The following is a 27897-nucleotide window of genomic DNA, read 5'->3' as shown; positions in this document are numbered from 1 at the left end:
CAGTCACTGAGTGACATCACTGAAGGCAATATATCCAACTACATGCTGCTTCCTCTGGATCCACAACAGGCTTTATGTGGCTATTTTTTACATATGGGGTAGTTCGCGCCAAGACTTGTCAACACGCCTTGTTGTCTAAAATTGAGGGAGTTTACCTTTAACTGTCGAATCTGAAACCAACTTCAGCTACGCTGTGCAGTCTGTTATGTTAACCACTGTGTGACACTAAGCGGTCACCTGGTTCAGCTAAGGTAAGTCAACTTTTCTGTAGCATTATGGAAATGTACAGCAGAACCCCAACATACATGACTGTAGACGCTAATGTCAGCTGATGTATCCGTCCAGCTAACTGTCGGTGAACCTCGGTGTGTTACAGGGACGAGACACGGGAGTTTGACGGGGCTGCTAGCTGGCTAAGCTAACGCGTCAGTGGAATCAAAATGCTGTCCCGGTTGTTATACAACCTCCTCAACAACCTCCATGTGGTCGAGAAGTTGGCAGAGTCGCGTCCGATTCGCAGGGCGGCCCAGATCACGGCCTACGCCATCACTAAGGCTCAGATAGCCGGCCGGGACGCCTCGGCGCGGGTCATGCGGTCCCAGACGCTGCGGCAGGTCCGGCAGGAGGCCGGCAAGGTGCCCGATGACCTGGGAGAGATGGGCGGCCGCCTCCGGAGGGTCAAAGACACATTTGTGAACGAGGTGAAAGAAGGATGGAAGGACGGCTCCAGACAGATCAAGAAGTAAAGAGGAGAGAGTGGCTGAAGGGTGTGAAGAGACCGGGCTGACAACATGTCATGTTTGTTTAACCTCACCTGACTGCCTGACCATCTACCTGCACCATGCATGTCAAGACTGTGGTGGTGAACACAACCATCACCGATCAGCTGCTGGTTCTTCATAATGTCAACAGGTTCACACTGACCTGCAGTCTGTGGCCAGTTCATTTTATATAAACCGTTATATATTCACTGCAACTCTGTGAAAGAACTGACAGATGTGTTCTTTCCATTCATCCTGTGGTAAACAAGGGGCTATTTTAGAAAATGATGTAGAATTTTTGGACTGGTGTGAAAGGTTATGTCTAATTTTCCAACAGCAGTGTCACAAAAAACCTTTTCTCATGAGGACAGACTCAGCTGGGTGTTATTGATAGCCTCTTCATCTGAATCTATGTTCAAATAATGCTGTCTTGATAAGGATTGCCTTTTTATCCATTTCCCTCAGACAATGTGCACTCGGAACATCAACTCCTGCCAAAGAGCTCTTGTGGATCTGTACATGAAGTTGTCTTGGTGGACAATTTTATTGGTCTTAGTTGTAAATACATAGAGAGACGTGGGTGTGTATGCAATGAATTTGCCATTTTGTTTTGACTGTATGAATAAAGATGATAATTTATAACCACTTTGACCACTAGATAGCGTCGGCTCTTATTATTTGTATTTTTGTATATATATTATGTATACTCCAACTACAACTGATACTACAACATAGATTTTTGTTTGACATATGGAAGTATTTTTGGCTTCTAAAAGACAGCTAGACAATTCCCCGCCGGGGAATCGCGAGAGTGGGCTGTGCGCTTTGCCCCGTAACGAAAAGACTATGAAAGCTAGAGCAAAATTTGGATCCCACCTTGATAATTTGGATTTGTATCTACGTTTTAAAGTTCGAATGGTGTGTCTAGGTCAACGTATGCCAGAGCAGGAGATGTTTGAAAAATGTTGAAGATTTGCGATGGTTTTTTTTACCTCGTCCCATTCATTCCTTATGGGAAATGTTTGGCAGTTTTTCTTCTGTTCTGTTTGGCAGAAAAATTGATATTCTGGAAAACTGAATGACAGCATATTGAGTCAGATCGAACCACACGTTTTGATATATTGTATGTTTGTGTGCGCTCAACGATGTGGGACGAGTTAGCGACAGAAAAAAGAGCTGTCACTGTACAATGGATTGTAAAATAAACAGAGATAGAGAGACAGACAGACAGACAGAGGGAGACACAGAGACAGACAGAGAGAGAGAGACAGAGACAGAGAGAAACAGAGAGACAGACAGAAAGACAGACAGATAGAGAGAGAGGCAGACAGACGGAGAGAGAGAGGCAGACAGACGGAGAGAGAGAGACAGACGGACAGACAGATAGACAGATAGAGACAGACAGATAGAGAGAGAGACAGAGACAGAAAGATAGAGACAGACAGATAGAGACAGAGACAGACAGATAGAGAGAGAGAGAGACAGACAGGTAGAGAGAGACAGATAGAGAAAGACAGTGAGAGAAAGACAGACAGACAGGTAGAGAGAGAGAGAGACAGACAGATAGAGAGAGAGAGAGACTCTCTCTGTTGGCCCAGCTGATCTCGGTTGCCACGGTGATCGTTGCCAACCACCCCTGGTAACGGACTGGGGCAGCTGATTTCTGAGCAGATTTGCGACATTTTTGACCTCGTCCCATTCATTCCTTATGGGAAATTTTTCGCAGTTTCACAATTTTAAAAATCTGAATGATAGCATACCGAGTCAGATCGAGACGCACGTTTTGATATATTTTTTGTTTGTGTGCACAGCCCACTATGGACACCCTATAGCTCTGCTATAGAAGTGTCCATAGTGGGCTGGCGAGCACAGCCACACTAATTACTCTCTACCCTCCTCTCCCCAGGCTCTCCAAACGCACTGCTGCAATGCAGTTACAGTAAGAGGATGGGTGGTTTTGGCATTTACAATGAATTATCAGTGGATTGTCTGAGCGCTAATGTGTCATCTGCTAATGGGAAGCTGACTCAGCATTTCGGATACAATATTTTCAAGTGTGTGGCCCAGTTGGGACTGTTTGATGATGCAGTGTGACGCGTGGGCAGACTAGTATAAATGTAAATGTGTGTGTGTGTGTGTGTGTGTGAGGAATATATATGAAGAATTTATAGGGGTTTCTCCACATACTTTTTCGTCACTGCATTCATTTTTCCCATATGGAATAACAGATGAGCGCACCCTCAGCCTGACCTTTTCGCTGTGTACCTTTACATTATTTATCCGTCTCCGACTCATGTTATACTGAATTTGAATTCATATAGGCGTGTTTGAATGAAGCTTCTGTAAGTCTCGTGTTCACGTTTGTTCAAACTTTTTTTTACATAAATCAGTATGCATTTTACAACACAGTATTACAACGTCATCAGACAATCCTTTCTACCAGAAACTCCATTAATATATTTACATTTAGGGCATTTAGCTTTTGACAGTAATTCAAACAGACATACACTGAGGTGACCAGCACATCAGGAGCAATTTGGGGTTCAGTATTTTGCCCAAGGTCACTTCAGCCCACTAATCTGCAACAGATTTTTTTATTTTTGCCCACTGATGTCTTGATTAATTAAGCTAAATGAGTAAAATGTTATCATAATCAATTTTAATAATACCTGATATGCCTGTTATATTTTATTTTATCTTTTTCTAAAAAGAAGATTTTACAGAATTCACAATCTTTGTGAAAAAAGTTTGGTTTAATAGCCACTCCACTCGACAGACATCGGACAATGTATTTTTAGGCTGTCCGTACCTTGACCAACCATGTTTGTGAACAGTTTCTCTGGACCAAAGCTGAAAATGTCCCCATAAGAATGAATGGGAAAACACCTCCCAAACTCCTGAGTTTTGAAAAAGGTGTAATGGTTATGGCCAAAATATTTGTACAGTGAGTAACAGGAGACATTGCTGAACTCATTTCTGCAGAGTGAAAAATGAGGGCAGCAGAGTGAGAGACAAAACAGGTACCGTCTACTCTCCTCCAGAAATGTAGGCTCAAAATTAACATTGCGGCTTATGGGGGAGTTGCTGGAGTGCTTGTCGCTCTAGGGCTCCTACAGCCAAAACTGTAAGTCCTACATCTGATATAAGACCATCAGCTGAAAGCCACCAATATTTCCAACATTTATATGTAATTGTTGTCCATGTGAAATAAAAAATGTGAAAAATTTAATTTTTTCTCCAGTTTTTCCAGCTGCTCTCCACTCTAGTGAGGATGTCATGCACTCTAGCTGACGCAATACACACCCATAATAAAATCAGAAGACGAGCTAAAAATCCTTACGACTTAAACCTTAAAAGACTGTAAAAAGCTGAATACATGCCCAATAGTTCAATGGTCTTCTGCCTCTTTAAAACTTAGAATGGTGTCTCTAGCTCAAAGTATGAGGGACAAGAAGAGGTTGAAAGTCGGGTGGTTTTGAATAGGAATATTTGAAAAAGCTGAACATTTTGATAATTGAATTGTTTCTCTAGCTGAACGTATCCTGATGTAGTAGCTGAATGACATTTGGAAAATTCCCTATTAGGATGAATGGGAAAACATTTGCGGAAAAAGCTGAGTATTTCCAAGTATGTCCACTATGAAAGATAGAAAAAATACAAGCCATCATGTCCTTAATATATACAATATATGTAATATATAGAATATATATATTTAGCTGACTTACATTTTAGTCATACATTTTGAAAATAGCATGTAACATTAGTGTATGATTACACCAAAAAGGGACACAAACGCAAGACACACACAGGCTGGTTTTGGAACAAACACCGAGCTTTATTGAATATGTTATTGACCTGTACAGTTATTTTTTCATTTTGAAATACTGCATTAACACAATTGACCTAAAATCACACAAAAAACATAAAATCTGAGTAGTAAAAAGTTAGATTTTTTACCCCGAAAACCACAAACATGTTTATTGAGCCATTTGTATAACTTAAATTGCAAACATAAAATGGTGTAAAAAAAAAAAAAAAAAAAAAATTAAAATGCAGGCAATGCTCCTTCCAGCTCAAAGAAGAGCTGCACCGTCCGCTCCACATTCAGTGGTCGCCTCATTGTTTTGACAAACAAACAAAAAAAACCATTACACTACACATTAAACACACACTAACCCTAACTATACACTCCATACACGTTAAATTTCACAAATCTCTAAACCTTCAAAACCCACGATCGCTATTGCTGTCACCCTTCCACTGCTGTCCTCCCACAACTTTCCCCTGTTAGTGTTTTTTTTTTTTTTTTTTTGGTTGCACAGGAAAAGTTGAGTCAAAACCCTCAAAAGGCTGTTTTGGGGGGTTAAGACTGTATCATCTGACCTCGTATACATTTTTCTTTTAATTGAAGAATATCTTCTTCAATTCAAATTGGTTAACCGGAGCATCCCGGAGAAAACCACTGGTTGTGCAGGAAAAGCTGAGTCATGACCCTCAAAAGGCTGTTTTGGAGGGTAAAGGTTGTATCATCTGATCTCATATATTTTTTTTTCTTTTAATCAAAGAATTTCTTCTTCAATTAAAATTGGTTAACCGGAGCATCCCAGAGAAAACCACTGGTTGCAGAGGAAAAGTTGAGTCATGACCCTCAAAAAGCTGCTTTGGGGGGGCGGGGGGTAAGATTGTATCATCTGATCTCATATATTTTTTTCTTTTAATCGAAGAATTTCTTCTCCAATTAAAATTGGTTAACCGGAACATCCCGGAGAAAACCACTGCTTGCAAAGGGAAAAGTTGAGTCATGACCCTCAAAAGGCCGTTTTGGGTGTTAAGGTGGTATCATCTGATCTCACATATTTTTTTTCTTTTAATCAAAGAATTTCCTCTTCAATTAAGCTTTGTTAACCGGAGCACCCAAAAACCACTGGTTGCACAAGGAAAACAAATGCATGGGTTTGAGTCTCCTGTCAGTTTCTGAATGTGGATCAGGCCACTGGGAGAGCTTTCTATACCATTTCATCTTGTTCATCTTCTTCCTCATTAGATCTTCCAGCTGGGACATCATGGAAATTTCTTGTCCCTCCCACTCCAGCTCCTTTTCCTGCAGTACTCTTGAGACACCTTGTGGCCTGACTGAGGGACGTCTTTTAGTTTTGTCATGTCAGCCATCCTCCGACAAGCCCTGAGAGTGCTGTTCTTGTGTTTCTGCTCCTCTGCCTTGGTCTTGAACTCCTGCCACTCTATGAGATGTTTGTCAAGCTGTTGCTTAACTGTATTAAGAGAATACATAACAGTTTTGCTGTTGTGTTTCTGCTCATCCAGGTTAACCTCACAGCCAGATCTGGATTTCTCCATCTCCTCCAGCAGGGAGGATTTCTCCTGCTGCCAGGAGAGGCACTCAGTGTCCAGCTGATCCTCTGCCTCGTTAAGGGCAGGTGTGATCTTCCTGGTCTCTGCGTTGTGTTCCCTAATTTGGAGTTGATGGGAGGTGGGGATCTTTCCACAGTCTTCTTAAAGTCCTCTGCAGCCTGAATGAGGCATAACCTTTCCTCCTGCCACTCCACTTGATGACTTTCCAGCTTCTGCTCAACATTTCTCAGAGCAGTCACAAGGGTGTTGTTCTCGTGTTTCTTCTCGTCCAGCTGAGCCACATAGAGAGCGCTGGATTTCTCCTGCTGCCAGTGGAGGTGCTCAGTTTCCAGCAGATGTTTTACGTTTTTGAGGGCAGATGCAATCTCTCTGTTCTCTGCTTTCTGTTCCCTAATCTGAAGTTGATGGGAAGCCTTGGATCTTTCTACAGTCTTCTTAGCCTCGTCCTCACTCTTGGCCAGTTCCTGCACAGTCTCCTTCAAGTCTTTTGTGGCCTGAATGAGGGATGTCTTTTCCTCCTCCCACTTAACCTGATGACCCTCCAGCTTCTGCTCAACATTCCTCAGTTCAGCCACAAGGGTGTTGTTCTTGTGTTTCTGCTTGTCCAGTTGAGCCACATAGAGAGCCTTGGATTTGTTGCTATGGCAACGCCATAGAATGTTTGTGGCTTCACAAAAAAAACATTTTAAAATTGTTATTGTTTGAATATGTGAATGAAATGGTTCGAAACTAAATGAACTCAAGTATCAGAAGTTATTTTCTGCCTGTTTTATGGGGTTTTCCTAGCTTGTCTTCAGATTTTTTAATGGGTGTGTATTGTGTGAGGCTAGATCATCGCTACAGTGGAGAGCAGCTGGAAAAACTTGACAAAAAATTCCCATTAGCTTGATTTGGATCCCACATCTTTTATTTCATGTAGACGCACAGCCCACTAATAAGTTTAAGAAGAGGCGCGAGGAATAATAATAGTGGGCTGTGCTTTGGACACCCTATAGCTCTGCTACATATGTATATTCTAATCAAAATACCAGAACTTAAACTTGTGAATTGTTGCCAACTTATAGCAGTCAAACACTCAGTCTTGCATAGTACCTTGTTTTGTTGCACATCTGTCTCTTAGAAGCCAACATACTTCCATAATGTCCGTGCTACTTTGTTACTACACAGTGCTGTTAAAGCGTACACGCTGTTGCCCTGAGCCAAGTCTGATTGGCAAGCGTGACTGTCACGCTAGGAAGACTGCATGTATGTGTAAAACCATTAACAAGTGTTTAACCGTGGGTCAGAGGTGCATACCACAGCAGAACTAACTACTAACTGCAACCTCTGCAATTTGCTTATCGTTTCGTTTCAAATCGCAATTGCAATTTAATGTTAGGGAGCGACGGTAAGGAGGAGTATTGTCAGATTTACAGTCGGAGGGAGTGAAGTTCACAGTTCACTGCCTTCCAGTTGTAACTCATAGTCCATATGCTTTCATAACAAGGAATATATGAAACACCGAAGAGGATTTAAAAAGAGGTCAGGGGACAAGAAGACTTATCATTGCTCCTCATGACAATTAGTTACTGTGGAGCAATGATTAATAGATAAGGGGGTTGTCTTTTTGTGGTAAATATTTGAGCAAATGATGAAGTGTGTAAGTTTTCAATGAAGCATTTGATGGTTTCGGCTTTTCACATGTGAGAATTTGCTGCTTTACTGTCTTCATGTCTTAGAAAATGTAATGTACCTTGGTTGTGGACCGATGATAGTTGACATTAATTAAGGTCAAAGTTACTCAGTCCTTCCTACGTGGGAGAAACTTGCCCTGGATTAAAGGGACTGATGCATCAAAACAGACATGGCAGTTAAAAACACATTCATAAGAGCACATGTGCAAAGATTGTCTGAAGTGGAGACAACACGGTCATCACAGAGTCACTTAGGGCTTTAGAAAATTTACATTTTGCTTTTTCATCTGTTTTCTGATGTTATATGCCAGGACGATTGATCAATTATGAAAAAAAAAATTGTTGCAGCTCTTTCACTATGTCAAATTAAAAGAAGAACACATTTTACTGCTAATTAGTAATCCTATAAATTGGTGTTAAAGGGAAAAAATTGAGTGTCTGAGTTATAGAAGGGTGTGAATAGAGATCTGATCTCTACCAAAACTAGATAAACATTAAATAACTGAGGAGAGAAACGGTTTGAAACATCTGCAGAAAATGAACTCGAACACAAAAAGTCTTGCAGTACATAACTTTATTTCACTAGAGCAAAGCACAGAAAACAGCTTGAGTCGGCAGTTTTATGTAGCAATACCTGTGCAGGCGCACTGGCCTGGCAACTAAACATTAGTTACATGTTACTCCATTTCACACAGAAATAAATCTCTATCAGGAGGAAGAGAAGGCATTCGTTTCTGACGGCATGAGTCAGTACATATACACTGATATGGCACCTGAACTTCATATAAAAATAAATCTCTCAACATAGGAAAATATACATCCAAATCAACAGTGTCAAACAGAAAACAGCATCAAGCAGCAGGATGTACAGTAGATATGACGAGAACAGATGAGCGAGAAAGAGATACGTCTGGAGTGAGTTGTTTGTGTAGTGAGGACATCGCGTTGAAGATACAATTATTTTCTTTCACTGTGTTTTGTTGCCTTTTACACCCTCCCTTTCAGATCAAAATGGAGTCAATTTTGTAACCATAAGACAAAAAAAAAACTGCCTTTTTCACATTAAAAGCTGGAATTACACATACAAATTAAAGCCTGTTATCCTTATTAAACTGACTTCACCATCCAAACACCCATTCACTCTCCAGCACAAACCACGGGATGTTTTCTTCATGTTCTCCCCAAACCTGAAGAATTTGGACCCAGTCTGTCAGAATTACTCACTCCGTATATGCCGGAAATCAGACATTACAATGCTAAATGTGAGAGAAGTGGTTGCCGATGTGAGGTTTGCTGTTTGATATAATGCAATGTGCAGCTGCAAGCAGGCTCAGTTGAATATTAGCCGAAACCGGATTAAAATTAAAAAGTATTTATCTTCCTGATTGTTCCGGATTTGAGGAGCAAACATGAAGCAGACAGCCTCTGGACAAACACTCAGTCACTCTTCATCACACCATCCTCAGCACAGCTCTGTGTGGAGGCAACACTAGTGCATATTCACTGATATGGCATTAGCTTATCATAGAAACACTGCCCAAAGTAAGGGAAGGCTGTGTTTGTTAGCAGTACTCGCAGAGCCAGTGGCAGCAGAGCAGAACACCAATCTGACTTCTATATTCACAGGAAGCCCTTTGAAAATGGTGGAGCTGATCTTGGGTCAGTTATAGTCTTCCTTTTGGTTTTAAAAAAAACAGAAGTTAAAAGATCTGGGGGGTCATGTGAGGATAAAGATCTGATTGTCTGCTCTTTGTAAAAACTAGCTCTGGAGAGACAGAGACGCGCTAACCACTAAAGCAATGTAACAGGTGGCAGCATACACACTGATATGGCAGCTCACCTTCAGTAAACACAGTGGCAGCAGCAGCTTCTGTCAGCATGTCTGGTTCACACTGGCTGAGAGTCCAAACTCTCCTCTCTGCCACAAATAACAAGAGACATTGTGCTTCATTTGCTTCAACGTGCCGTCGCCTCACGTATGGAAATAGCACACAATCAGGTAGAAAGGATACAATTCACAAAAATAAAAACACAAAATCAAGGATAGAAGGAGTGGATTCAAGTGTGAAAATTGGAAGAAAGATGAAGAAAAAGGGACAAATGAGAAGAGGGGAGAAGAGGCCTGTGTCCTGTAATGTCCCTACATCCAGGTGTTAGTCAGCATGAGGCTGAACACAGCCAGCAGCAGCAGCCACACAGAGGACGTCACTGTAAGAGGAAGAAACATTGGGAGATATTAACGAGGTTCAGAAGAATTATTTTACAGAGTGCAAACTGGTGGCGGCTTCTCTAAAGTGTCTGATAGTGTCCTTGTTTATGTAATCAATCCATCCGTCACTCCTCTGTTCAATCATATAAGTGAATGTTTTAAGATACACCTTAATGGGTTAGACACAATAAAAATAAATGTTTCCATTATATGTTTTGCAAGCATTAAAAACCAGCAGGATTGCCACTGGATTGAAAGGAATTATTTTTGCCAGTTTAGTGTTTTTACCTGCAATTGACGAGTTACACTCCATGTCGACCAGTGAGTCCATGTAGCCCTGTCCCAGCCACTCCTGGTAGGTCTTCTTGTCGCCGACGCCCACGAGGCGAACGGTGGAATCTTTAAAGATGAGATCTTTGCCCCCATAGCCCTGCGAGTCAAACATCCTGAAACCAGTACCTGTATCGCTGCCAAAATATGCCTGGAAGGAGACAGAAACAGAGAAAAACAGGTCAACGAAATTGGTTACAGTGAGGCACTGATTTCACTTTGAAATGAAAATGAAATTACAGCTAATCTGATAAGATGTTAATCTCTGAAAGGCAGTATTTTATCCCCTGTATTTATTTATTAGTTTTATAGTTATTAAGTGATGTCATTTAATATATCTTCAAAAAGTAATTATAAGGTAGCCAGGCCCCTGTTTGAAAAAAAAGAAAAACTCCCTGATGGTGCGTTTGAGGATACGTCAGCATCTGAGAGCTGAGAGTCGGCTGCTCAACATATTGTTGTTTTAAATTGTAATGAACCATTTCATCTTTTTATGACTGGGGTGTTGCCATGACTAGTGTGCATATGTTATGATGAGGATGTTTTGAGGCTTAATTACTGACATAATGCCACAAAATCTTGTATAATCCTAGATGGTTTAGAGACTCTTATACTGAAAAGCACCTTATCATTTAGGGTGTTAATTGTCTGTTTTTTCATACACTCGTTAACATGCTGTTAATGTATTTTTGTGGGGGCACAAATGCTCTGTTGTCAAAAAGTACACTTTTCTTAGTCCAAAATGTTGCTTCTGATGCTTTACAAAAAATATTCTCAGCAAGTATGGTCAGCATACAACACAGCACAGAGTTAGAGCCTTGACTCATGATCTCCTGATTTGTCTCTTCTCTTAAATCTAACAAAATGTACAAAACTACTTCAGAATGTGAACGTTTGCTCGTTTGTTTTCTGGATTTAGTTGTCCAACAACATTTCTCATCACCATGATGCTTTTTGGCAGCCAAGTATTAATTCTCAGATTTCAGAGCATCCCTGAATGCATCATCAAGTATTTGAAATCTCATACAATCAAAGCCTCAATCTGACAAAATAATCAGTCAGTCTTTTCCTGTGAAGGATTACAGGCATCTTAATTCTGAGTCAGGTCTCTTCACCCTCACACTCGTACCTGTGCCCGGTCCAGGAGTCCATAGACAGCGTGGATGTTGTAGTCGGAGCGTACCATCACAGCATGGGACGGGACCCTGGCCAGGTTACAGTGTCTGTACTGTGTGACCTCTGCTTTAGCGCCATGAGGACACAGCAGCTGGTAATCTGTGGACCGGAGATCTGCCGCCCACGATTCACCATTACCTAAACATATGCACAGAATGTTTATTAGATCACTTATGAGACCCATAGAATGAGTATTTGCATCTTGGGGTTAATTGTCTTACCATCAGTGTTTGTGAAAACAGTGGTATGTTTGACGAAAGCCACATCTCCATTTCCCACCGCCAGACACCTGAATTGACAAGAGATGCGGCCAAATCATCAGGGCAAAGGTCAAAGTTCAAGCTAGAAGACAATCACAAGCTCAAGCTTCTGTTACGTGGTGGTTGATAACTACGGATTACAGTGCTCAGAATTCTGACTATTAAACCTGCATCTTAAATCAGATCCAGGATGTTCCCCTTTACCTGAAAGCACCGTCGTATCCATCGTACTGGTCTTGTCCCTTCACACACTTGTTCTGTCCTGAGCTGTCTCCCACACACAGCCCACACAGGTTGGCGGGGAACCCGGGCTGGTTGGCACCTGGCACACAGCTCTCCTTGAAGAACCCTCCCACCGCTAAGCATCATGGGAAACGGGAAAAAGATGGAAGGAAAATTCTGTTATTTTAGACCAACAAGATTTTGTAAATATGAGAAAAATATGCCATACGTGGAGTTAAGCCCTTTTAAAAATGATTTATAATGTAAATAACTCTGACGGTGTAATCTGAAATGTGCTGCAAAATTTAAAAATGCAAAAAGTTTCTCTTGTTCCAGTTTTTTTATGGAAAATGGGAGATTTTCTGCATCTCTTTGTTTTAAATGAACAAATATGAACAAAAAAATATCTGTCTTAGTAAAATAATTACATGTGAGGACATCATCTTGAGATCTTGAGCATTTTAATATTGTGGCATATTTCACCACTTTCTTATCAATTTTCAGTATTTGAGCACTGGGTTTTTATAAGTACTGACTACTCCAGCTCACACCTCTGTTACACACTCACACACACAGCAACATCCCACTGACCTTCGGGTATTTCACAGCTCTTCGGGGTGATTAGGCCTCTCTCGATCAGTGCTGATACGGGAATGTTCCAGCCAGCCGTGCGACCGTATCCAGTGTGACAGGAGCGGCGGTAACGCAGGTCATCAAGGTTACGGATGTCTTGGCTACTCTTCTTCACCACCGCGACTGCGTAGTACATGGAGCCATCACTGTCGTCTGCAGACAAAAAAAAACAACCACCTGTATCTGTCCTATTCAAAACAAGAAACTGTATGTTTGTTTGTGTGAGTCTCTCTGCTTCTGTGTTTTTACCTGTGTAGCTCTCGCCGGTGGCAGGAACCAGGCCGTACTCTTTGCCTGCCGTGTAGATGTAACCTCCGTCCAGGGTGACGGCATCAGCTTCGTTGTTCTAAACAAGAATGACAAATAAGAGACCACAATGAGATGTCAGATCTGTGAGAACCAAAAGAAATTGGTACATATATGACAGATATTGGCTTATCACAGATACTGATATTAATATATAATTACTATATAATTTCTAATATTTTAAATCAAAGTGAATGAGTGCTACTGTAGGGCACTGTTCTTCAGGATAAAGTAAGAAACGTCTTTCACCTTGATTTTGTCCATGCAGTCAGTCACGGAGTCGCCGTAGACACACCTGATGGACGGGGTCAGACCTTTAGTTTGGAAAGCTGCGCCCATGTCACCACACTTCGTCTGCTCGCCGCTGGTCAACACACACCAACGCAGGACGTCTGGGACATTTATAGATAGAGTTAGAGATGGGTGGTTACCATTAATGGCACAATAGGTAAGTTGGTGGCCCAGTTAGCCAGGGCTAAAAAACAGAACTGGATGGATGGATGGATGGATGGATGGATGGATGGATGGATAGATAGATAGATAGATAGATAGATAGATAGATAGATAGATAGATAGATAGATAGATAGACAGATGATTTACCTTCAGCCTTACAGTCCATGGCTTTCATAGCATTGTAATAATGACGACCCATCCAACTCTGGGGGATGTCTGACTCCACCCCCTGGAACATGACGGATGAATCAGAGAAGAGCACGGTTCCTCCTCCATAATTCCCAGACGAAAACATGTTGAAGGTTGACTTTTCCTGCAAACCAAAAATTACGCTCAATTAATTTCACAAATCAAATCCCACGGTAATGTGGCGAAACATATCTTACAGCTTCACCGTGTCTTAAGATATCATTCTGTTAGTTCATAGAGTGTTTTTCATGAGTGTCAAACATCAGACCATGTGGTGAGACAGCTTCAAAACAATTTAAAGATTTAGATCTAGATTATTAACATAACAAATAATATAACGTGGCACATGAGGATCATTGTGGACCAGATAATGGTACTAGTTCAAACTATCTCCATGACTTAATAAAAGCATCCATTTAGATCACTTTGGTATGAGCTGTAGTTGTGTTTGTAAGAGCTGTTTGGACGTACCAGCCCCTCTGTCAGCATGGTGTACACCACAGATGGAGTGATGTGATCGCCGACCACGATTCCACGGAATGGGACGCGAACCAGATGACAGGTTTTCCACTGAGAGACAGGAGCTCTGGTGCCGTCACGACACAACAGCTCATAGTCCGCCGACAGCAGTGGTTTCGCCCAGTCTGGGCCAATACCTGTTCAAAGATAACCGATTAGCTAACGTCCTTGCTGGAAAGCTAACTGGCTGTTAGTGGCTTAATGGGTGGCTAGTTACTGATGGTCCACTAGCTAACTAACACTTTACCATCAGTGTATTCCTTGACAGTGGTGTGTTTGATGAAGGCCACTTCTCCTGCATTCTCAGCCAGACACCTACGGAAACAAAAACAAAACAAAAAAAAACAGGTGTAGAGAATTAAAGGTGCAAGCGAATGCCAACACAGTTATCCCTGCTTATTATTTTTTGTCAAGTCCACCACTTTTGTTAAGAATAACATTTCTGAACAACCACTGTGGCTGTTATTACATTTTGACAGACATTCGTGGCGCCCAGACAATTCCTAAAAACGTCGGCTCCCTGACCTTTTCCTCCAGTGACTCCAATGTTAGCGTGCTAATGCGCAAAGCTAAGATGGTGTAATGGAAAATGATATTACTAGATTCTTGTATGAGAAAAGACTGAACTCTTAAATCATTACTATGTTTTACATTGTCTTCATATGTTCTTACATCCTTGAATGTTGTACCTGTACTATGTGCACAATGACAGAGTCTTATTATTTTGTGTGATTCTCCTTTCTGGCCCTCTTGTTTTCTAGCCACAGATAACGGAACCTGGCACAGGCATGAGAAGGACACAGGGCATTCCTTTCTCCTTGTCTCAGCAGTCTGTCATCGCTCTTCTTTCTGCAGACTGTATTCCACTCTGTATGATTGCTGAACCTTCCTTATAAAGAATAAAATTCTCAAAGACAACTGGTATCTCTTACAAGTTTGTTTCAGATATCTCACAAATAAGATTAGACAACAATGGTTAACATTGTTGATAATATACCCGCTAAACATTAGCACGTTAGCATCGTCACTATAGTCATGTTGCCATGCCTTTGTTAGCATTTAGCTCGAACGCTCAATTGATTCACTTGTTTTAAAGACATTGTGATCCGTTTTTATCGTTGTGCTACAATATCTTTGTTGCAAAATGTCTTTTCAACAGAAGTTTCAACTATTCGAGTTTCCGAGCTGTATCCAAAAACTTCCCTGAAGCCATTCATGAAAGTAAAACAGTGCATGATGTATAATTTTTACTTATAGGAAGCAAATGATGCACATTCTGCAAGTTAAATTAGATAAGGTTGCAGAATTAATAAGCTATTACTTGGATAATCATGAAGATAACATTTATAATATAATATTACTATTATTATGATATGATATTATTAAAAATTTAAGCAGAAGTCATAGTTAAAACCTGTACAGATAGTAAAGGCAGGCATCTAGGTGACATGAAATCCTCTCCATCTGAACTACACAGGATGTCCTGCAGACACATATCCATTGTGTGTATGATAGTACAGTATGCAGAGTGTGAAGGTATGTTACCTGAAAGCTCCTTCGTAGCTGTAGTATCTCTCTCGGTTGCTCGCTGAACATTTGTTTTTTCCGTTAGCATCTCCTACGCACAGCTCACACAGAGACGGAGGGTCGCCGGCCTCAGTTGCTCCGGGGATGCAGCTCGCATTGAAGAAATCTGCCACGCCTGAACGCACACCAACACACAATATATCTCCAGCTGTCTATCAGTGCACTCCATGTATGTGCATGTATATAACCATGTTTGTTGCCTACCCTCAGAGAATTTGCAGCCCATCACAGACATGTAGCCCTGGTCTATGAAGTATCCTAAGGGCATGTTCCAGCCGGCTGTTCGGCCTTTCCCGGTGTGGCAGGTGTTTCTTCCTGCCAGGTTGTTGATGTTGATGCCAGAATTGACTTTCTTCACGACAGCAACTGCATAGTAGGAGGCACCGGTACCTGGGGCAATCACAGCACAGGTGTCAACACACATATGACGATAAGCTCTGTGGGTGCTTTGACACCAATGAACCGTATTACATTCTGGCTCTGTGCTCGTACCATTCAAAAGTGCAGACTACTGCTCCTGTTTTAAAATACTACATATGCAGTACAAAGATTATGATAAGGTAACATTAGCTTTTTCCATGGGGATACAACTTGCCTGGCTCTGTACAAGAGATAGTCCAGCATCGGACTTTCCATAAAACCACAAATTTGTATACATATTTCTTGGTGTACATTTAAAGACTCAACTCATCCTCCACACCCACCATGAAACATATGTTACTGTGTAGCATAAAGAGACTTCAGCTTGTCTTGCGTTGTGCAACCTAGTGCCATAGAATGGCAAATAAATGAACCCTGAACTTTGACTGGTGAGGTGTGGAGATACATCTGGGCATATATTTTTTAAACTTTGGACAGAGCCGGTCTATCTGATCGCTTGACTGAACTAAGCAAATAGCTGGCTAGCTCATGGCTAGCTGCATACTGAGAGCAGCATCTAACTCCCAGCAGGAAAGCAAAATAGCATTTTGTAGCATTTTCTACAATGTCAAACTAACACTTTGTCATGTATTAATTCATCTCTTGCTATATCACTGTGATTGTTTTGATTGTTGAGTCTCATTCCCGGGTCACTGAATATCATACCCATGACAGATCCACTCTCATTTCACAGTTTTACTAATGTTAAACTGACTTTATAGTTCTTGTGACCTGTCATCGTCAGCATTGTACTTTCATAGTGCTCCTTTACTGCTGCTGATTCTTGAGGAAATTTTAAATTGAATCTTACGATCTTCCTTGGATTCACTGGCGGCCATCTTGAGGGTAGCAGTCTTCCCCAGCTTGTAGATGTCAGCGCCGGACATAGACAAGGCATCTGCTTCTTTCTTCTGCGGAGACACGGCGACCAGAAAAGTTAATGATGGATAAACTACAGGACATTATAACAGTGCCTTTAATATCAATAGTCGATGTGATAATTTTATAAATTTAATGCAAAGGAAAATGTTCTAGATACGAAACTACCATATGTTTCCCCTCATAATAAGAATATGAGAGTCCAGCCAGGTCTAGACTAAAGTTGGATGAGGATTTATCTATCCTCACTTGGATTAAACATGTTTTTGAGAGGAATAGTATCTTTTGAAGTGTAACCTACTTAGGGAAATTTCCCTTCCAGCTCAGTTTCTGGTTTCAAAACCATCCAGTTCTCCTGTTCGTAAGGCCCCCTGATAACTGTATCACCTATTAACAAGTGTATTGCCTTGTTATCTGATGCCTGATTGTCTGTTCTGCAACTCTAAGCTCTGGTTTATTAGCTCAGCTGACCAGTCTGACGCTGTCATGACTGGCTCAAATTAATAGATGACTAAATTAATAGTACATTTCACACTGCAAGAGACTGTAGGATTATAAAGTTGTATAAAACAATCAGCAGATATCCAAACATGTTGAGTTAATAAGGTATGTTTAATCTTGTCATCAGACCTGTAGTTTCTGGACGCAGCCCTCGACAGTCGTTCCATAGACACAGCTGAGGGTTGGACGGATAGACACTGTGGCAAAAGCCTCAGACATGGCCTGACATTTCCTCTGCTCCTGGTCTGAGATAGTGCACCATCTGATGTTGCTCTGGCCAAACACTGAGAGACACACATACACACACACACACACACACACACACAGAGATTACTCACCATTAAACTATCCCACCAGAGACAAGGCTGGGATTGGCTCCAGCAGCAACACCCCGCAACCCCATGGAAAGGGATAAGCGGTTCGGACAATGACATAACATCTTTTGAATCTCAAAAATGATGATACAGTTTAAATAAGCTGTCATACTTTTTGAACAGGTCAGATAAATTGGCCACTAATATCATTATTAGACAGGCGCTAATACCTTGTCTTTTCTCTTTATAAAGGATACGGCAGGTGGACCTGCAGAGACCTGCCTTGCCTCAACTGTAAGGGCTTGACTTTGAGGACTCGAAATTACTTGGGAATTGCCAGAGACTTGAACCAAAGGGTTTGAGTCACATGTCTGCAAAAATGAAATAATTTCCAAAAATGCAATAACACGTGAAATTGAAAAAGAATGTGCTCTTAACTCAATTTAAAACATAAAATAATAATAAATAATGTGACTTCTGACTGATATCATAAAATACATTTTTGTTAATAATGTATTAAGCCGACATTTTCAGTCAAGAGTTCAACATCTTTCGAGTCTGTTGGACGTGATCACGTAAGTGTTTCTTCCACCTGCACTGGTCATAAAGGTGGTCAAAGATCCACTCTGGTCTGATGGACGATCTTTGCACAACGGCCGGCAGGTTGTTCATTGGTCACTGACTGGTAGTTTAGTTGAATACATCTTTGCCTGATAACAGTGTACCATCTGTTGTAAATTTTGAATTCTTCATAAAGCCTAAAGTCAACATGCTTTCAGTTGGCTAACATGACACTAGCAGTATTATAAGTGTGCATAAGTAGTGCATACTTCTACGCTACCTCTGTACTAGTACTGCATCATCAGTTTTGATGGTCACACATTATTAATTAAAATGTTCTTAAGATATCACTGATTTTATGACTTTATTGCTTGAGCTATTGCATTATTAGGTTTTATTATGTTTGATCACATTAAATTAATTGTTACATTATTGGGTGCCAGAGTCTCCTAAAAGGGTCACAAGATAAATAACAAGATGGAAAAAAAACAGTGTTTGAATATTTTGTTTTGTGATGTTTTAAACGTTCACGAGCAAAAACAAAGTTTATGAACCAATAAATACAATACACTATACCAACACGCAAAGCCATCATACATGAGCAAGAAGTTGAGGTCAACTGGGAAACAACTGTGATAAACTAATATTTGGATTATAATCTTTCACATTATACTTCATATGCCGTCTGTCTATTTATATGTTCATTCATCAGCAGAAATCCTTCCTTTCTCTTATTATTCCTTCTCCTGTTTATATATTGTAGTTGGAGTAAATACATTTTAGTCAACTTCCAAGATCACTGGTTTCACATAACCACGCAGTAAGACACAGCATAAGACTATGAATATCTATAAACATTTACGAAGATTATGACGTTACTCTGTTACGTCAATGAATGTTTTGTTTAATGAATCATTTCTTACCTGTATGTAGTATGAGCAGCAGAGCTCCGGCTGTCCTCCACATGGCCATGGCCTCTTTCTGTCTCTCTCTCTCTTCCTCTCTCTGAGATGAAATATCCTTCCTCCCTGTCCTCTCCTTTATATCAGAACTCCTGAGTCAAAGTCCAATTTCTATCTTAAAGATGTGGCTTAAAGTCCTCAGGTGAAGGCCTGGTTATATTCTTTTTAGTGATTTACAACTCAGTCGCCTACAACACATCACTCAGGAATCACAAGACCCTCAGCAGAAGTGTGTGAGGCTCAGCGCAGAGTCTATGAAGTGTGCCTCCCTGGTGTACCCGGTGTGACACGTCTCTGCTGCCCTGCCTGGCTGCAGGCCAAAGCCCAGACAGAGAGGTCTTTTACAGTCAGGGAACCGCACCTCTGCTTTCCTCTCGCTCCTCTCCTCCACTCGTGTGGTGCTTTTCCACCGATGGGCAAGAGGAAAGGAGGGCTTCATGCCAGCGCAGTCAGGCCGCTGGTCAGTGACTCACTGTAACAACGCAGACACACCGAGTCTGTTTACCTGCCTTGGTTGCTAATTTCGACTTTATCTCTGACTTTTAGGAGTTTTCAGCACAACCTGGAGGTTTAATTCAGAGACAGTATGAGCTGAATCTTTTTCATAGGTTTCACCAAAAGCTAATCCTGACCCGCTGAGGTTGTGTTAAAGTAAAGTGAGGTGTAGCAGTGGGTTTTCTGGTGAATGCCATTCACTGCTGAGTTGGGATTTGGCCTGACATCCCCAAAAATTGCCAACAAAAGTCCGTTCAACCCAGCTGTGGAGGGTGAATCTGTTCAAACATGTACTGTATTGTTGGTGACCCTGTTGTGAAGACGACAGGATCGCTTTACGTTTCCATCAAAGAAGCAACCACCAAGAACGAATAACAAAACACGAGTTATCAAATCATTACCAGTCTGTAACAGAGACATAAAAGCAGAAAGAAATGGTGACAGTCGGCTTTCATTTTCCCAGGAGATTTTGCAACATTTACTCCATCACATCAACGATAACATGAAGCAAAAAAAGTTGTCTGTTGCCAGTTTAGAGATACAATATTCGGGAATTCAGTATCAAAATGTACAAAAAAACACTTTTGTGAACATTAGCCCAAATGTTTCCAACAGTGTCCACACCCAGAGAAATCCACCAGTTTACTCAGGGTAGGTCATTGCTCCTACATCCAGGATATGAATGTCTCTTATGTGCCATATGCAGTGATGGCTGCTGAATAGTGTATTTACCAGCAGCAAAGCACCAGCCAGATTATTTCTTTACTTTAGCTGTAAACCTGAGCCATTTTAACTTCCATAAAACCAAATATTTGTATTTTTAGTCTACTGTATTTATTTGATAGTTGTGAAAGTTACTTAACATAGAAAGTGTTTTTTTTTAATTATTTTAAATTGTCTGTATTAATTAACAATAACATTTTGAATTTTGAATCTTTACGTATGGTTTTATAGAAAATAATACAAAGGTATAGATTAAGCTAGTATAGACAGTATATAAAATTAGCTTAATCTCTGTAGTAAAATCTTGTTTTTACATTAAAGAAGAATAGAATAATATCAGTCATAATATAACCGTAATTATATGTGTGTTCACTACAGACTGCTTACATTTTTGCTGGGAATGGATTAATTTGTTTCAACTTAAAGATCCAGTGTGTCAGACTTAGTGGCATCTAGCGTTCAGGCTGCAGATTGCAACCAACTGAACACCCCTCATTACGCCCTATAGTGTTCGACTGCTAAAAACGTGAAAAAGACTTTCCTTTCAGGCTTACGAGTATCAAGGAGTTTCATAAATATCCATTTTTTAATGTGACAGTCCTCAACAAAAATGTTGAGCAAGATTCAGTCTCACTGTGCTTCGGCAGCGAGTAGCTGCCTCGGATGAAATCATTTTCCAGGAAGTTATAGAACAAAGATCACAAGACAAGAGACAGAACAGTTTTATTGGCGTCTGCATTCCTCCCTGTTTGTTAGTATCTCAGGCTACTTCAAACACAGCTTCAACAGGTGCAAATGATGGAGCAAGTGCAGGAAATGAGGATGATTAGGATTATAAAGTATTTCTGCAGACATCCACTGAAACACAGGAAGGCAGGGGAGTCATTAAGATCTAGATGCTCTGACTGATTGTTTCTCTGTGTTTACTTTCTGGTACGGTACGTGCCAGGCATGAGTGATAAGAGTAATAAAACTTTGCAAACAGTATTATGATGAGCAATGAAGGCAACAACAAAACACCTTATCTCTCTGCTGCATGAAATCTAATGAAGCAGGGCAGACAACTGCAGGAACTGATGCTGCTGCAACACTCGCAAGACACATTATGACAGAGTGAGGATAACACAGAGGTGACAGCCAAACTGAAGCGTCAGTGTGCGACTGTTTTCCTTTTCGGAGCAGTCAGCACCTCACAGCAGCTGACCGGAGAACATGCTGCAGTTGAACCTACGCAGCTCAAATCCTTTTTTCTTGGAACTGAATTGTGAAACAACAGATCGTGCTGTCCCTCATGTATTTCACAATAAACATCAAAACTCACTGTGGGATTCTCAGTCAACCCCACGTGACCTTATGACAACGTGCTTAGAAAGACATTTTTATGAGATCAGTTATTTTTGTCCTCTTCTCACCCTGAGGCTTATTTCCTGCCAATTGTGAATCATATATCATTTATATCTCTTCTCACGCAGTAGTTAACAGCAGGATATTTCCCAGATTATGGCTACTTGGACCCGATGGCCGGATGAACTTGATGAGACTTGTTCTGTGAACTCTGGACCTGTCACATGGTCATACAGAAGCTGAAAGTGAAGATTATGGATATATGTGTTAGGAGACTGAACACAGTCATACTTTAAATTAAGAAAGTCAATTTAAGGCTCAAGACTGAGCTCAAACATCTTGAAACCAGGCAAATCACTTTAATTTTAAACCGTGTCCTCATCTTTGCCCTTTATCCATCCTTTCACCTTTGTTTTCAGGTCATTACTTGTTTAATCCTTACAGGTGGGAACACTTTCGTCTCATTTAGGTTTACAGATCTGTAATTTCTGAATCATTTCCCAATCTGTTCAAAATTGACCTAAAAAGACCAATATAATATCATACTGATTAGAGGGAAGATAAAGATAGTTCACTTGGTGCACTTTGGATTCACTGATGCTTGTCACATGTCACGGTGACCCAGAGAGTCAGAGAGTGAGCAGGACGGCCGAACATGTTGAAATATATATTCATCTACACGCAAGCACACGATTTAACATAAATACAGTTTTCAATATTCACTGGGTGATGAATCATACTTGGTTTTAAAATTTCATTTCAGAGTTTCCTCTTTCTTCTTTCCAGGAACTTTCAAGTTTCTAGGAAATCACAGACTCAGACTTTTTTAAGTTGAAAACAAGCAATCTGAAGAGGTCACCTCGGGCTCTAAAAAAAGGGTGAGGCTCACTATATTTGACATTTCACTGAACAGACAATTGAGTGACGGTGAACATAACAGATATTGCAGTTGCAACATTCCATTAAAGTGTCTGAACATTTATCTGCATTTTGTAGGGACATCTCTACAACTATTAACCAAGGAAAATAAGCCAAAGCCTGACAAGTTTTGTACAGTCCCCAGTGTCAATGAATTATGTTGCACCACGTAAAGTGTAATTCAGTTCATGTGAGCCTGACGTTCATGCACACTCCTCTTTTGGGAATCTAGCAGTGTTCATAAACAATACACATTTTTATTCAGTAGTTGTATTAAGAAAAACTTGGTAATGCGGTTGATTTCATACAGCGAGGCTCTGTGATGGAAATCTGAAATAATGCTCCTGAGACAAGTTGTCATTGAGAGTTTTATAAAGGCCTGTAACAAATGGTTCACAGCTGTTACAGAGTGAGTCGGTTCTAAGGTCTGCACAGAAGAGTTGAGGCCTAATTTCTATGTGTTATAAAGGCTGTGCTCTCCTGTCCAGCATAGGAGATGGGGAGTGTAACCTACCTAGAGCCAGTTAATGAGCAAAAACAAGCCATAATAAGGTCAAAATGAGGTGTGTGTGTGTGTGTGTGTGTGTGTGTGTGTGTGTGTGTGTGTGTGTGTGTGTCTGCGCGTACACGTTACAGCTCACAGAGGAAACAACACAGTGGACCTGCTCTGATTCTACACAGGAAGAGAGGGGGCGGGTCGATGTTTGACTAGCATGGGTGTACACCAATACGACGTTTCCTCATGCAACATTCCTGGCCAATGGGTGCTTTTCTGTGAGCGGCATACCGACCAATCGGGTTTGAAGCGTAGTTTTTTAAACGTTGGCGGCGGCGGAAGTTCAAAATAGTCAGGTGGGATTAGCTTCGCCGTAACGCTTATACCGCATTTTTTCACCACGATGCAGGTAAGTTATATTTTAACAATGTTTGAAAGTGAAATTTGACTAGGTCACAGATGAAAGCAACGAACGAGCCAACTAAGCGTATATGATATCGTTATAAACTGAGACAGGTTTTAGCTAACTAGCTAGCAGGTTAGCGTTAACGTTTGTTTTGCTAACGTTACATTTCTGAGCTAACTTAACTCAACGCCACGTTAGCTTGTGTTATAAATAATAAAGCAGCAACATATAACATGCATTCACAGCAAAAATGATATACATGAGCAGCCGTTATATACGCTTGAAGAAGTAGGTATCCCTGCATTAACGTACAACCAAAATGAGTCAAGGATACCACCATTAACAATTAGCCTAACGCTATCCAGACTGTCGCCCACTGACCGTTCTTTCCTTTGAAATAAAAAATCAAAAAGAAACGGTTGCAGCTCATTTGAAAATACAAGTCTCTAACTGAAATGCGATGTGGTGTTAGTGTTTCCAGTTTGACACATGTTTTTTCACACACTGATCAATTGTCTTTTGTTAGCTTCTGGTGAAAGGTAACGTTAATGTCAGTGAGAAAACCGAGTGAACCCTAACAGCTGATCACCGCTGTGTTCAAATGAAGGATTTTGAGCGAAGCCACTATAGCTGAAAAACTGTATTAATATAAATTATGTTTGGTATAAACACACTTCAGTGTCCTGCTTGCTGTTCATTGTAGATTACACTCGTCTAAAATGGCAGCCTCAACTCAAAACTAAGAAAATACACAAGGGCTCCAATGTACTGCAAGTTAAAGTTTGCTGTGTGTATTTATTTCTTCACAGAATAAGGAAAATTATGTGCCGAAAAGTTACCTACATACGGTAAGATGTAAAATGAATGAGAAGATGTGTAGATTTTCCCACTGTGATCTACATGTCTGTATTGGAAGTTATACAACATATTAATGGATTCCTAACTGTGTGACTTTGCTTCTGGATGTCAGGGCACAACTCCAAGCATGCTGGCAGGCCCACAGCGTATCCAGGTGAAGCCACGAACAGAGCTGGACAGAAATGCCATCGCAGGTAACATGCCCCTCCTCACACATGGACGACAGTCAGACACCTCAGGGAATGTACCTGTGTTGATTTTACTTTCTTTTTTTAAGGCCCTGGGAGGGAGTGTGTCAGCTCATCATCAAAGTAAGTATACTCACTTACTTCTGTAGTTTTTTGCTCATTCAGTTTTTTTGCAATCCTTTCAAACATTTAAGTGAGTAATGGTTAACGTAAAATATGCTTTCCACCAGGAAACTGTCCCTCGATGACTTTGACATCGGCCGACCGCTGGGGAAGGGCAAATTTGGAAATGTCTACCTCGCGAAGGTGAAGAAGGTGGATGCCATCGTGGCACTGAAGGTGTTGTTCAAGTCACAGATGGAGAAGGAGAGCGTGGAGCATCAACTGAGGAGGGAGATTGAGATCCAGTCGCATCTCAAGTAAGTATTCTGAATAACACATCAGAATAAGGAGTACCTGATGGGCTTAATTCTAGGCACACTTGCGACAAAGCTTTGCCAGGATGTTCTACAGTTGAACAATAGACTTTATTGTCCAAGATAACATCAGTGCATAGACATAATAACAAATGACCCCTATCTCCATGCTCAAATATGAGTTTTTTTGTTCTATGAACACGCTGACATTACTTTGATTTTCCGTGGTTTAGAAAAGCCATCTAAAGGCACTATCATAATGTTATCTCTCCTTTCATCAGGCACCCCAACATCTTGCGTTTCTACAATTATTTCCATGATCAAAAGAGGGTGTTCTTGGTGCTCGAGTACGCGCCACGTGGTGAAATGTACAAGGAGCTACAGAGATGTGGAAGATTCGATGACCAGCGGACTGCCACAGTAAGGCCTGTTGCTGTTATTAAAATGCAGAGCTTTTACTCAACAATACGTACAAGCTTGTTTCTTTTATGTTGAATATTTTTTTCTGTTCAAATACTGTTGTGATTTAATGCCGACCTCTTTATATGTTCGCAGTACATGGAGGAGATATCTGATGCACTGCTGTATTGCCATGAGAAGAAAGTGATTCACCGTGACATCAAGCCAGAGAATCTGCTTCTTGGCTATCGTGGAGAGCTGAAAATTGCTGACTTTGGTTGGTCTGTGCATGCACCTTCTCTAAGGTGAGGAACCATAGTGCCATTAAGAATTCATGCTGTGTATGTCTACTGTGTGCTGCCAGAAACTGAATCTCCCTCCTCTGTGCTTCCCCTCCCTCACCTCTTTGTTTTGAACCTATCCAGACGTCGTACAATGTGCGGGACACTGGACTACCTCCCTCCAGAGATGATTGAGGGCCACACCCACAGTGAGAAGGTGGACCTGTGGTGCATCGGGGTCCTCTGCTATGAATGCTTGGTCGGCAACCCCCCTTTTGAAACTGCCAGCCACTCAGAAACATACAAAAGAATTACAAAGGTTGGTGTTTGGGTCGAGAATGTATTAAATTAATGGCACGATTATGCTGACTAGGGATGAATGAAGTGGATTTTTTTTTTTTTACATTTGCAGGCTCCCCTTGTAGCAATTCAATACATATCTGGGAATCGGAGTTTGCGATATTGGAAATCTATCACAATCTGCTTATCCTGATTGTTTTTTTATTGCGATCTATGATAAATCTAATATTCACTCCACCCTATTCCAAATGTATTTAAATCTTGAGTTTTAATACCTCGAGTTTCTTGAGTTTTCGAAAAACTCAACTCAAGTCAAGTTTTACACAATGACCTGGATGACAGAGAATCTTCACTAGCATCTAAATAGGAACTCGGTTGTACATCCTGGAGGAAAACATGTGATAGTCCCTGAACACATGCTGTTTTACTGTCTGCAGGTGGATTTGAAGTTCCCCAAAGTCATTTCCGATGGTGCACGGGACCTGATCTCCAAGCTGCTCCGCCACAGCCCAACCGATCGTCTGTCTCTCAAGAGCGTCATTGACCACCCTTGGGTGAGCTCCAACTCCCGCCGAGTCCTGCCCCCCGTGCCCCCTGCAAAGAAGTCCTGAGCACCACCTGACCTGCCTGCTAACCTCCCACTGAGGAGTGTTTTCATCTGTCCTTCACAAAAGACTCTGGGCCAGCATGTTTCAGTTTCACTGCCATTGGCTTCAAACTGCTGTTATTCTGGCACATTTTATGATGGGCGCAAATGAATGCGCACTTTTTTCTATTGTACAGTGTGATGTCATTATCTATGTCTAGTATGTTATCTAGAGGTGTTTTGTGTTTTTTTTACTGTCATTTCTTTTCTGAAACTGCTCTCTTTTAGATTTCTGTATCTGACGGTGTGGACACCAAAGTATTATTGTTAGTCTGCCTCAGGCTGAGTATATTCTCCATAGTTTCAGATGAAGTGTTTGGGTTGGGGTTGAAAGCATGTTATTTTTACTCTTGTCTACAGATTGATAAATGACTTCTGTACATCTAAAGAATTATTTGTCAATTAAAGTTGTTTCCATCTTTCAAACCTGAGCAATGCAAAAAAGTGAAAAAACTAACCTCTTAATATTGGAATACGGTATCAGACACACATACAGTATATTAGATACACTCAACTTAAACTATAAATAATGTTTTTAATATTTCATACCCACCCAATTTAAATCATTGAGGTTGAATTAAACGTTTAAACAAAAGTTGACTGTTAGAATTGAAATGAACTTTACATCTGTTAAAGAGAGGCTGCTGCATTTGTTTTTTGCAAAGGTTTACATTCTGAAGTATGACATTTGATATCAACAAGTGACCAGTACATGTCTGGTTGTGATTCTAGTGCAGTAGTTAAGCTTTTTCACAGCTATTGAGTGAAAGCCCAGTGACAGATCAAATCTTTAGCCTTTGTGGCGAAGTGGTTCCGACTTCACTGTGAGCAGAAGGCTGTGTGTGTGTGTTGAGGTCAGCATTGTCACTGTGAGGATGGCGATGTTAGCATTTGGCCAAAGTCACTGGGGCTTCTATAGACGGATATTCATCCTCCAAAATACTAAATGAGGTGAAGCTGACATTTACAGTATTAAATGGCTAAAAAGAATAAGAATGATTTTTCTTATAAAGCCATTTCTTATATTTTGGTTCATGAAGAGGTTTTATTTTCAATCGTTAGTCAGCAGATTGGCCAAGAGGCTGGATTTCTTTTGTAAAG

At 40.9% G+C, this 27897-nt stretch overlaps 4 protein-coding genes across 4 annotated transcripts; 2 read left to right on the top strand and 2 right to left on the bottom strand.

The window, feature by feature from the left end:
* Positions 1 to 13: 13 nt before the first annotated feature.
* On the top strand, positions 14 to 1418 carry si:ch211-162e15.3 (protein NCBP2AS2). Its single transcript, XM_037115015.1, has 2 exons — positions 14 to 251; positions 377 to 1418. Exon 2 carries the CDS (start codon positions 441 to 443, stop codon positions 744 to 746), a length of 306 nt encoding a protein of 101 aa, XP_036970910.1. The 5' UTR covers positions 14 to 251; positions 377 to 440; the 3' UTR covers positions 747 to 1418.
* A 3181-nt stretch (positions 1419 to 4599) lies between these two features.
* LOC119028720 (moesin-like) lies at positions 4600 to 9684 on the bottom strand. The gene is made up of 3 exons (XM_037114977.1): positions 9645 to 9684; positions 6434 to 6798; positions 4600 to 6140 (listed from the first exon to the last, which is right to left on the bottom strand). The coding sequence occupies exons 1-3, from the start codon at positions 9682 to 9684 to the stop codon at positions 5823 to 5825; spliced, it is 723 nt and encodes a 240-aa protein (XP_036970872.1). The 3' UTR covers positions 4600 to 5822.
* Positions 8362 to 19651, bottom strand: meltf (melanotransferrin). The gene is made up of 16 exons (XM_037115408.1): positions 19288 to 19651; positions 17619 to 17773; positions 16921 to 17020; positions 15894 to 16079; positions 15648 to 15804; positions 14350 to 14417; positions 14055 to 14239; positions 13542 to 13707; positions 13190 to 13332; positions 12884 to 12980; positions 12593 to 12787; positions 11984 to 12137; positions 11741 to 11808; positions 11473 to 11657; positions 10302 to 10494; positions 8362 to 10012 (listed from the first exon to the last, which is right to left on the bottom strand). Exons 1-16 carry the CDS (start codon positions 19334 to 19336, stop codon positions 9945 to 9947), a joined length of 2169 nt encoding a protein of 722 aa, XP_036971303.1. The 5' UTR covers positions 19337 to 19651; the 3' UTR covers positions 8362 to 9944.
* Positions 19652 to 23588: 3937 nt separating this feature from the next.
* Positions 23589 to 27227, top strand: aurkb (aurora kinase B). The gene is made up of 9 exons (XM_037114787.1): positions 23589 to 23711; positions 24518 to 24556; positions 24679 to 24760; positions 24844 to 24877; positions 24985 to 25173; positions 25452 to 25590; positions 25726 to 25874; positions 25995 to 26169; positions 26588 to 27227. The coding sequence occupies exons 1-9, from the start codon at positions 23706 to 23708 to the stop codon at positions 26759 to 26761; spliced, it is 987 nt and encodes a 328-aa protein (XP_036970682.1). The 5' UTR covers positions 23589 to 23705; the 3' UTR covers positions 26762 to 27227.
* The last annotated feature ends 670 nt before the right edge of the window (positions 27228 to 27897 follow it).

Source organism: Acanthopagrus latus, chromosome 11 (assembly GCF_904848185.1).
Source record: "Acanthopagrus latus isolate v.2019 chromosome 11, fAcaLat1.1, whole genome shotgun sequence".
Taxonomy (NCBI): domain Eukaryota; kingdom Metazoa; phylum Chordata; class Actinopteri; order Spariformes; family Sparidae; genus Acanthopagrus; species Acanthopagrus latus.
Note: the sequence above shows the minus strand (reverse complement) of the source record. Positions and strands in the feature narration are given on the sequence as shown.